Raw genomic sequence first — 12,450 nt, forward strand, 5'->3', positions numbered from 1 at the left:
ATCAAGATCCCAATAGTTTTCCACCAAACTTAACAAACTGTCTCTAAAATGGATATGGAAGTGTAAAGTCTTAGAAAAGCTACAACAATGGTGAAAAAGAACAAAGTAGGACCTGTCCTATTAAGACTGTACTAGGTTAGGGGCTCCTTGGTGACTCAGTTGGTTAATCGTTAGGCTTCAGCGCAGGTCATGATCTCACGGTTAGTGGGTTCGAGCCTCATGTCGGGCTCTGTGCTGACAGCTCAGAGCCTAGAGCCTGCTTGGATTCTGTGTCTCCCTCTCTCTCTGGCCCTCCCCCCCGCCTGCTCATTCACTGTCTCTCTCTTAAAAATAAACATTTAAAAAAAAATTAGAGAAGGCCATACTTGGTTTGGAGTACCTGGTTGGCTCAATCAGTTAAGCGTCTGACTCTTGAGTTAGGCTCAGGTCATGATCTCACAGTTGGTGAGTTCAAACCCTGCATCAGGCTCTGCAGAGCTTGCTTGGGATTCTGGGTCTCTTTCTGTTTCTCTGCCCCTGCCCCTCCCCCTCTCCGTTTCTCTCTCGCTCACTCACGCTCTCGCACTTGCTCTCAAAGTAAATAAATTTTAAAAAATGTTTTTGATGTTTGTTTTGTACAGAGAGAGAGATAGACAGAGTGTGAGCAGAGGAGGGGCAGAGGGAAAGGGAGACACAGGATCTGATGAGGCTCCAGACTCTGAGCTGTCAGCACAGAGCCCGATGCAGGGCTCGAACTCATGAACCATGAGATCATGACCTAAGCCAAAGTTGGATGCTTAACTGACTAGGCCACCCACACGCCCCAATAAAAAACTTTAAAACAAAAATGTTTTAAACTGGTAAAAATACCTAGGTAAATATAAAAGTCAGCATTATTATAGTTTTGGTTTATAAATGTTTTTTCTATATGATTTAAAGGCAAAATATATTTAAAATAAGTTTAAATCTATGTTATTGGGCACACAATATATGTCATTTGTGAGCACAGATGTACAGCAGCAGTTTATAATTAATATTAAAGCTAATAAGGAGCTAAGATGGCAAAGTAGTACGAGGAGCCTAGGCTTACCTCATTCCTCGAACACAGCTAGTAGCTAGATAAGTATCAAATCATTGTGAATACCCAATAAATCAACCTGAGGACTGACAGAACAAACTGCACAACTACAGGGAGAGAAGAGGCCACACCGTGGGAGGTAGGAGGTGCGTAGACACGGTTTGGGGGATGAACGGCTGCAGGTACTGCAGAGGGGCTGGAGCTCTAGTCACGGAGAGAAGAGAAAGAGAGAAAGAGAAAGAGAGGTGCACAGGAGATTGCACAAGCATATAACTGGCAATATATAAATATTTACTGAATTAAGTTCTACATTATAACAGAGAACTGGGGGGAGAATAACACAAATTTCACAAGTAGGAACATTCACCCTAACATCCAAATATATCTTTGTCATCAATTCCCTCTGTGATAGTAGAGAGTGAAACAGACCTAGGCAGTGAGATAAGAAAAAGAAGAGAATTGGAGATGACGTTGAAAAATTAAAAATTAGCAAACCTGAATTTTTTTCAGCCCTGGAATTGTGATAAGAACGGGTCTGGGAAATAGGCTTTACTTACCCTATCAAATTTCTCACACCTCTGCAATCCAATATAGAAAAATACTATGGCAGTAATATGACTGTTGTCAACCTTGCCAGCAGGGAAATAAACTCTTTTCTTTTTCATTTTTGTCAGCATATAGCTTGAGACACGGAGGAAATATCAAAATGGTTTGACAAAAAAGGAAAGCAAAGAAATTTTAAGAAATAACCTTTTACTTTTTTAAACTCCCCTTCTAGTAATGAACAAAGAAAATATTTCGAAGATCAGCTAAGTGAAACAGACCTCAAATACAGTCTCTAAAAAGCCGCATGAAGTAGAAATGAACTCCTAAACTTGATATAGCATATTTTCAAACTCTTGGAGAATAATGCAAAGATTTCACTCACCATTTTGGGGAGCCTTATCAACATATCTTTACAGCGCAGTGAATAAGAAGATGCTCTTTGAAAATCCCCTAGAGCAACTGCCTGGGAAAGTGAAAACATTATCAGTAATTGGTTAAAATAAAATGACAGGCTATTTGTCTACAAGTCAATTTTAACATATTTTTAATTGGAGTTAAAAAGTCTTAATTTATTTTCTAGTCTTTTAGCAATGCTGGTTGGTCTAACTAAACATAATAGCCAGCTCTAAATATAGAAAAATAAAGAGAATCCTGGGTAACACAAGAATTAATAGTGAACAGGCGTCATTTACTTTGTTCCGGAAATGGCAAAACTGGTGCACAATCTTACGCTATTACATTATGATAAAATGCCATGTCTAATAGATGTTTCCTCAGCTTGAATTGCTCTTGTATTTATCTCTACATTAGAGGAATTTTTTTTATTTTTTAAATCTTTATTTATTATTTGAGAGAGAGAACACACATGCATGAGCACAAGCAGGGGAATGGGGCAGATGAGGGGGGAGAGGGAGAGGGAGAGGGAGGGAGAGGGAGAGGGAGAGAGGGAGAGAGGGAGAGAGGGAGAGAGGGAGGGAGGGAGGGAGGGAGGGAGGGAGGGAGAGAGAGAGAGAGAGAGAGAGAGAGAGAGAGAGAGAATGAATCCCAAGCAGGCTCTATGCTTAGTATAAGCCTAATGCAGAGCTCAATCCCACGACCCTGGGATCATGACCTCAGCCCATGAAATGAGGAGTTGGGTAGGGGTGCCTGGGTGGCTCAGCCAGTTAAATGCCGACTTCAGTTCAGGTCATGGTCTTGCGATCCATGAGTTCGAGCCCCAAGTTGGGCTCTGTGCTGACAGCTCATAGCCTGAAGCCTGCTTTAGATTCTGTGCCTCCCTCTCTCTCTCTGCTCCTCCTCCATTTGCACTCTCTGTCTCTCTAAAATAAATAAATATTTTAAAAAATTAAAGAAGAGTTGGGCAGACAGACATCCCTAGGGGGATTTTTAAGTCTTAAATAGGAGGTTTTTGTCCTATAACAGGCTTCTAATAACCTCATAGTCTGAACTGCTGTGAATAGCTCTATCTCCCTCCCTCCCTGGCTCACATGCACACGTGCCCTCTCTCAAAATAAACAAACATTAAAAATAATTAAGAATTAAAAATAAAAACAAGAGCAAAGTTGTAGGGCTCATACTTCCCAATTTCAAAATTTACCACAAGACTACAGGAATTGAGATTAGTAGCAACATAGGACATATAAATCAATGGGATAAAACAGTCCAGAAATGAATCCTTACATTTAGGATCAAATGACTTTTTATAAGAGTACAAAGACAATTCAATGAGGAAAAATCTTCTTTTAAAAACAGTGATGCTGGTAATAATTTATAAATCTTAATAGTTGGTAAAGTTGTGTTAAAGAATGCATTTTGATAACTGTGTATCATAAAAGAGAATTCAGAGTAATGTTTAAAAAGTGAAAATGAAAATGAAAAAATGAAGAAACAAACAGCGATGCCGGGACTGGATACCCAATGCTAAAGAATGGCTCACACCATATGAAAAACTGACTCAAAATGGATCATTGATTCGAATATAAAAGCTAAAAACTATAAAATTCTTAGATTAAAATACAGGAGTAGTAAATCTTCATGACCTCCTATTAGATGATGCTTTCTTAAATATGACAACTAAAGCAAAAGCAACAAAAAACGTAATAGATGTAAATTCTCCCCAAATTCACACAACTCCCATCATAATTCCAGCAAAAGATATTTTTATAAATGTAGACATTATTATTCTAAAATGTATGTGTGAAGATAAAGGAATTAGACTAGAATTAAACAATTCTGAAAAACAATAAAATTGAAAGAATCTCCATATTCAACTTCAAGAGTTACCTGATAGCTACAATGATCAAAACAATTTGGTATTGAAAAGAGATCCCAGAAATAGATACACCCAGATAGATAAGCATGGCCAACTGATATTTAACAAATGTGCAAAGAAATTCAATAATGGAAGGATAGTATTTTCAACTAATGGTGCTGGAGCAATTAGATATCCATAAACAACAACAACAAAAAGAGTTAATCCAAACCTCACTCCTTATAAAAAAAAATTAACTCAAAATCAATTATAGATGTAAACAGAAAAGGTAAAGCTATAGAACTTTTTTAAGGTGCTTTTTCTATTTTTTTAAAGTTTATGTATTTATTTTGAGAGAGAGACAGAAAGAAAGAGGGTAGGAGGGGCAGAGAGAGAAAGAGAGAATTCTAAGCAGGATCTGCACTGGTGACACAGAGCCCAACATGAGGTTGAAACCCACAAACTGTGAGATCATGAACTGAGCCAAAACTATGAGTCGGACACTTAACCAACTGAGCCACCCAGATACCCCAAATCGATACTTTTAGAAAAAAAATATAGAAGAAAATCTTTCAGATCTAGAGCTTGGTGAAAAGTTTTGAGACAGAACACCAGAAGCACAATCCATTGTAAAAAATCAATTAAACTTCATCAAAAGTATTTTTGCTCTGCAACCCTATTAAAAGGATGAAAAGACAAGCTGCAGACTAGAAAATATTTGCAAATACATACACAACAAAGGACTCAAATCCAGAGTCTGTAACTCTCAAAAGTCAACAATAAAAAAAAATCAAACAATCCAATTAGAAAATGGACAAGAAGCATGAGCCTACATTTCACTTACGAGAATATACAGATAGCAAATAGGTACATGAAAAAATGTTCAACATCATTAACCATTAGGGAACTACAAAGTAAAACCATGATGAAATATCACTAGACATCTACTGGAATAACTAATATAATTAGTCACGATATCAAATGCTGGCAAGGATGCAGAAAATGGGATCTTCCACATATTGCTCATGGGGTTTCAAATAGCACTCCCATTCAGGGCACCTGGGTGGTTCAGTCAGTTGAGCAACCAACCTCTGCTTGGGTCAGAATCTTGCAGTTCGTTGAGTTCAAGCCCTGCATCGGGCTCTGCACTAACAGCTCAGAGCCTGGAGCCCTGCTTCAGATTGTCTCCGTCTCTCTCTGTCTCTGTCTCTCTCTCTCTTTCTCTCTCTCTCTCTCACTCGCTCTCTCTCTGCCCTTCCCCTGTTCACACTCTCTCTCTCTCTCTCTCTCTCTCTATCAAATATAAGTAAGCATTAAAATTTTTTTTTTAAACTGGGGGTTGATGAAAGGTAGTGTGTAGAGTATAGGCTAAACGTGTGATGGGTACTAAGGAGGGCACTTACTGTGTTGAGCACTGGGTGTTACATGTAAGCAATGAATCACTAAATTCTACTCTTGGCAAAGTCCTGTTGAAATGAAAAATTATGTCTGACCAAATGAAAATCTTTGTGTAAAATAAAGTTGAATATGTCTTACATCAAATGTTAAACTTTTACACGTGAATGGTTTTCCCCAAGAACATAGAAAAGTTAATAAAATCCTGTTACTTTTCACATTATAAAAAATTAACTGGGGCACCTGAGTGGCTCAGTTGGTTAAGCGACCAGCTTTGGCTCAGGTCAAGATCTCACGGTTCGTGGGTTCAAGCCTCACATCGGGCTCTGTGCTGACAGCTAGTTCAGAGCCTGGAGCCTGCTTTGGATTCTGTGTCTCCCTCTCTCTCTGACCCTCACCTTCTCACACTGTCTCTGTCTCTCAAAAAAAAAAAACATAAAATTTTTTTAAAATTTACTTTTAAGTAATCTCTCCTCCCAACATGGGACTCGAACTTAACAACTCTGAGATCAAGATTCGCTGTCAGGCATCCTTATTAACTCTTCTATAAATATTTGGTAGAATTCCCTTCTGAAGTCATCTGACTCTGGACTTTCGTTTGGTGGGAGGTTTTTAAATTACTGATTCAATTTCTTTGTGGATTATTGGCATGTTCAATTTTTCTGTTTCTTCCTGTTTCAGTTTTGGTAGTTTGTATGTTTCTAGGAATATATCTATTTCTTCCAGATTGTCCAATTTGTTGGCACACTGTTTTTCATAATATTCTCTTATAATTGTATTTTTGTGGTGTTGGTTTTCTTTCATGATTTTATTTATTTGGGTCCTTTTAATTATTTTTAAAATTATTTTTTATCTTTGTTAAGTTTATTTATTTTGAGAGAGAGACAGCGTGTGCAACTGGGGGAGGGGCAGAGAGAGAGTGGGAGAGAGAGGGGGAGGGGGAGGGAGGGGGAGAGGGAAGGAGGGAAGGAGGGAGGGAGGGAGGGAGAGAGGGAGAGAGGGAGTGAGGGAGAGAAGGAGAGAGGGAGAATCTTAAGCAGGCTCCACAAAACCAGCACAGAGCCCAATGCAGCCTCAAACTCACTAACTGAGAGATCATGATCTGAGCCAAATGACACCTAACCAACTGAGCAACCCAGGCACCTCTGGGACCTTTTATTTTTGATAAGTCTAGCTAGAGGTTTATCAATTTTGTTAATTTTTTCAAAGAATCAGCTCCTGGTTTCCCTGACCTATTCCATTTGTTTTAGTTTCTATATCATTTATTTCTGCTCTAATCTTTTAATTTTTTTAATGTTTATTTAATTTTGATTTCAGAATCCAGGCTATCTGAGCTGTCAGCACAAAGCCCGACCCAGGGGCTCAAATCCATGAACCCTGAGATCATGACCTGAGCCAAAGTCAGGCACTTAACTGACTAAGCCACCTAGGCACTCCAATTTCTGCTCTAATCTTTTATTACTTCCTTCCCTCTGCTGGCTTGATTGTGGTGAAGTTGCACAATTCTGTGAATATACTAAAACACTGAATTGAACATTTTAAGTGTGTGAATTTTATAGTGTATGAATTATATCTCAATAAAGATGTTAAAAAAGTAAAAATAAGTGGATTATACTAGATGATTTTTAAAGTCTTTTTCATTTCTAGAATTACATAATTACAGACAGCAAATTCGTCATAGCTTACATTTTGTCAACTAAAAATGCATACCTAACTGCATGGTGACAAAGGAGGAAATCCACAAGCCAAACAGAGGTAAAGTACAATTTTAAACACACAGCCAACTTTCAGAAAACATCAGCAAACAACCCAGAACAACTGCAAATGAGAAGACTCTTTTCAGGCAATTATTTTAGGCAGACTGTGAATGTAAGAGAGAGTCACAAATAGACAAGTGTTTCAAGTATAGGCTTCTGCCATAAATAAACGACAGATATTACATGCAATGATTGAAAATGATGTTTATATATCAGCCTTTGCAATGTCAACCACCCCCACACAGACACCAAACACCATTTATAATGTTACCTTCAGACATAAAACTGAGATAAAATAAAAGGTCAAATATAATATCCTATATAAAAATCCAATGACTTTCTTCTAATAAGTTATACCTCATCACTTTTGCATGTATATATACAAAATGCCCCACTTCAAGACTGTAGTGACTATGATACCTACCACCTCTGCTTGGTAAGAAACAACTTTGAAAAGGTCCTTCTCCAGAGCACTCTTCTGCAAAGTTATATCAGCCTCAGTGGAGCTTCTCTGCATTAATTTGCAATATAACTGCTCCAGACCCTGGAAAATAAAATCACAATACAATGTCATGATGAGAATAACTGCAACTGTTACTAATAATGGCCACAGCTAAAAATCAGTAATAACTTACAACCATGGCAGCTTGAAAAAATCCATCAGCCATCACAGCATTTCCAACATCTACCCACCCTTTTCCTGTTTTAATATTCATCTGGAAGAGAAAAATTAGAAAATAATTTTTAAAATTCACAACTCCTCCAAACTGGTTGAGGAAGGTGGCAGATATTTTATTTTATTTTTTAACATTTACTCATTTTTGAGACAAAGAGACAGAACACAAGTGGGGGAGGAGCAGAGAGGGAGGGAGACACAGAATCTGAAGCAGGCTCCAGGCTCTGAGCTGTCAGCACAGAGCCTGACGTGGGGCTCGAACTCACACACTGGGAGATCATGACCTGAGCCAAAGCCGGACGCTCAACCGAGCCACCCAGGTGCCCCAGGAAGGTAGTAGATAAAATATCTAATTCTCTGTCAATATTCAGTAGTGTAATCCACAAAAATAAAGTAGTTCTATGTCATGCTTTGAACTCCATAATTTAATAGAAATGGTCTCAAGAAAAGCAATAATAAAAAATTAATAGATTTGAAAACATATCTTCTAAGAACTATTAAAATAAAATATTGAGGTAATTTAGATAGGAGTAGACAGTTCTGAAAAATTAATGTTTCACATACTTGACAAAAGTTATATAATAAGCATTAGCCTATAAAAGTCAACATATCTCATTCTAGTCTTTAATTACATCTCTAATAAAATTTTTATTAATCCAACAAATGTTTATTAAGTATCCTTTACAAGCCAGACACACTAAAGAAGCTCACAATATTATTACTAACAGACATCTAAATAAATAGTTGATGTGTAATATGGAAAAATGCTATGGGGCACCTGGGTGGCTCAGTCGGTTAAGCGGCCAACTTCAGCTCAGGTCATGATCTCACGGTTCATGGGTTCGAGCCCTGTGTCAGGTTCTGTGCTGACAGATCAGAGCCTGGAGCCTATTTTAGATTCTGTGTCTCCCTCTCTCTCTGCCCCTCCTCCACTCATGCTCTGGCTCTGTCTCAAAAATTAAACTATAAAAAAATGGAAAAATGCTATGGAAACAAGTAAGAACTGAATCAAGATGGAGGACTGAGCAAACACTACAGTCCTACTCCTTTTACCACAAATCCCTAGAATTAATGTGTGTGTATAAAATATATATAATAAATATATCATACATTTTCCTATATATTTATATATATGACATAAGTACACTATAAACTTTAGTATAAATTTTATATAAATTTCTAGATTACATACATCATATCATATATTTCTGATACACACACACACACACACACACACACACACACACACACACACATAATCTCTAGGGATTAAGAGAAAATATAAACATATTTTTCTTATTCAATAACAGTCCTGGAAAATAAGTGGCATCTTTAGTTGACCTGAAATTATAAGGCATCTCTGAAAAACAGACAGCAAATGGGATCAAACAAAACCACATACCAAAATGCATAAAAAATGCAAAATGCGGAAACATCCTGGATGTAAACAGTAGTATCAGGCAGCTGGCTTCCCCACCAAGAGGTATCTTCCCTCCTCCCCAGGAAGAACAATGAGTACAACCACATAGGCTGGAGAAAAAGAGTTCCAACAAAACATCCAGTCCTACTTCTCCATCAACCACTGGATCAGGATTATAGTAAATAGCATGACTATTAAACAGACTATCAAGGAATCTCAAATCAAATAGGAGTAAGAATCATCAAACATTTGAGGGAAACCAACCCCATAAAAGGATATCACACTCAACAAACAGAAGAATATCTGAGGAAATAGAATCGAGAGAACTAACAAATAGAAACAGGGGAATATCACTTTTAAAGCTTTTTTGTTATTTGTTGGTTAATTTTGGAAGAGAGAGGGAGAGAAAGGGGCAGAGAGAGGTAGAGAAACCCAAGCAGGCTCTGTGCTATCAGTGTAGACCCCAATGCTTCAGAAGAAACCAAAGCTACCAAAACCTTAATCTTGGATATTCAGCCTCCAGAATTGTGAGAAAATAAATGTCCATTGTTTAAGCCATCCAGTCTATGTTACTTTTTATGGAAGCCCTAGCAAACTAATACAGTGATACTGGCATATGATTAAAGTATATGGAGGTAGGGGCACCTGGGTTGCTCTGTCGTTAAGTGTCAGACTCTTGACTGCAGCTCAGATCAGGATCTCACGGTTTGTGAGATCAAGCCCAGCGTCAGACTCTGTGCTGACAACGCAAAGCCTGCTTGGGATTCTCTCTCTCCCTCTCTGCCCTCGCCCTTGCTCTCTCGCTTTCTCTCTCTCTCAAATATAAATAAATGAGCTTTAAAGATTTTTTTAAGTAAATAAAATAAAATATATTGAGGTAACCAGGAGAAATGAAAACAGAAATGATTACAAGCAATAGCCTTAAAACAGGAAAAAGAACATATGTACAAAGCAATTCACTGCAGCACCGAAATGTCTATGGAAGAAAGCTGGTTGAATATAATAAGGTGCATGTACCAACCAAATATGATGTAGCTATAAAAAAATGAGGAATATCTCTATATAGTGCTATGGAGTGATTTCTAGGTTATAATGTTAAATGAGGGGGGAAAAGGGTAGAGAAAAGTATGTGCAATGCTACTATTTATATAAGAACCTTCGGGGTAGGGGAAACATTTATTTTTATAAAACAAATGTTTGCTTATATTTAAAAAACAAAAGGACAAACAATAAAATAAACAAAATAGCCATCCACAGAGGAAGGGGGGAACAGGGTGGAGAGGACACAGATAGAAGCTAGACTTATCTGAACCTACTTCCCTTAGTATATTTGACTTTGGAACCATGTAACTATTTGGCACAATTATAAAACAATATTCAATTAAAATGGCAGGAAAAAAGCAAGTGCTAAAAAGCAAAACCAAAGAAAAAAAATGAATCTAACCATATATCGTCAATCTATAGCTTCATAACAGAAAAAGAAATAATTTCAAGTACTTTTAAAACAGTACTTCAATTATATTAAAGCAATACTTTGACTATACATCTCTAGTGAGATAGATCCTAAGAATAAAAACAATGCAAGAAATCTCTTGAATTACTTTTAGAAATCATTCTTTATTATTTGTATTATCTTACAAAACTGTCATACATCTTTTGGATAAAACCAGTTATTCATTATATTAATGTTGTTAGGCATTATATTAATTATATTAGGCAATATATTAATTATATTAATGTTGTTAGGCACTAACAACAGGACTAGGAATAGGGACACAAATATAAAATCAAGAAGCTAAGTAAAATCCTATAATCCTAAATATCAACTGGAGATATCACTATGAACTCATTATATATTTTCCCTTTCAAAAAATATGTATTTCATATATCTGTCCAATATAAAGGTCTAGGAACAATGACCAATGCAATAACAATGAGCACTTGTAATTTCCAGATTGTTGTTTCTAAATAACATTCTCCACTAAAAGGGACTGATTTCGGCTCTATGGCAAGAACCATACAAGATGAGCCTGGACATCTTCTCATATCAGAAATTCCCCTCTCTCTCTCTGTCCCTCCCCACTTCACGCTCTCTCTTGCTTCTCTCACAAAAATAAACATTAAAAATTTTTTGAAAAAAATCAAATTATAGGGGAGCCTGGGTGGCTCAGTCAGGTAAGTGTCCAACTTCAGGTCAGGTCATGACCTTACAGTTTGTGGGTTTGAGCCCTGCACAGGGCTCTGTGCTGACAGCTCAGAGCCTGGACCCTGCTTTAGACTCTTGTGTCTCCGTCTCTCTCTGCCCCTCTCCCGCTGGTGCTCTGTCTCTCTCTCTCTCAAAAATAAAGATTTTTTAAAACGATCCCAAATTTTTTTGTGATTCATAGTTCAGTTTTACTATTAAAGATTACTAGAGTAATGTCAAAAGGCTTCAGAATCACTTTAAGAGGCTCCTCCTGGCCAAAGATAGGTGCTTCAATAGGAATAATAAATACAGTGGATTGAAATGCATTAAAAATGTTAAAACCCATGAGTTCACAATGATACTTTTAAAAAATCTACCTGACTATGGTACAAAAACAAACACTCAGATCAATGAAACAGAATTGAGAACCCAGAAATGGACCAGTAAACATATGGCCAACTAATCTTTGACAAAACAGGAAAGAACATCCAGTGGAATAAAGACAGTCTCATCAGCAAGTGGTGATGGGAAAACTGGACAGTGATATGCAGAAAAATGGACCTGGATCACTTTCTTCTTACACCATACACAAAAATAAACTCAAAATGATGAAAGACCTAAAGATAAGACAGGAAGCCATCAAAATCCTCGAGGAGAAAGCAGGCACAAACCTCTTTGACCTTGGCCACGGCAACTTCTTACTCAACATGTCTCCAGAGGCAAGAAAACAAAAAGCAAAAATTAACTCATTATTGGGACCTCATCCAAATAAAAAGCTTCTGCGCAGTAAAGGAAACAATCAGTAAAACTAAAAGGCAACCTACAGAATGGGAGAAGATAAAGGGTTAGTAACCAAAATCTATAAAGAACTTATCAAACTCAACACCCAAAAAACAAATAATCCAGTGAAGAAATAGTCTAAAGATATGATCAGACACTTCTCCAAAGGCATCTAGACGGCCAACAGACACATGAGGGATGCAAAACCTGAGAGACTATTGAATACTGAAAACAAACTGAGGGTTGAAGGGGGAGGGGGAGGGGGGGAAAAGAGGTGATGATAATGGAGGAGGGCACTTGTGGGGAAGAGCACTGGGTGTTGTATGGAAACCAATTTGACAATAAACTATTTTAAAAAAAGAAGAAAAAACATGCTCAACAAC

The 12,450-nt window shown here is 37.4% G+C and overlaps 1 protein-coding gene across 1 annotated transcript in view; it reads right to left on the reverse strand.

Moving 5' to 3' along the window:
- The window catches only part of TEX11 (testis expressed 11), a 229,182-nt gene that overhangs the window by 209,588 nt on the left and 7,144 nt on the right, over positions 1–12,450 (reverse strand). The window contains exons 5-7 of the mRNA XM_029929661.1: positions 7,642–7,722; positions 7,431–7,550; positions 1,986–2,066 (exon numbers count right to left, since the gene is read on the reverse strand). Of these exons, the coding sequence (XP_029785521.1) occupies positions 1,986–2,066; positions 7,431–7,550; positions 7,642–7,722 (282 nt within the window). The remainder of the gene's footprint in view (positions 1–1,985; positions 2,067–7,430; positions 7,551–7,641; positions 7,723–12,450) is intronic.

Source organism: Suricata suricatta, chromosome X, assembly GCF_006229205.1.
Source record: "Suricata suricatta isolate VVHF042 chromosome X, meerkat_22Aug2017_6uvM2_HiC, whole genome shotgun sequence".
Classification (NCBI taxonomy): domain Eukaryota; kingdom Metazoa; phylum Chordata; class Mammalia; order Carnivora; family Herpestidae; genus Suricata; species Suricata suricatta.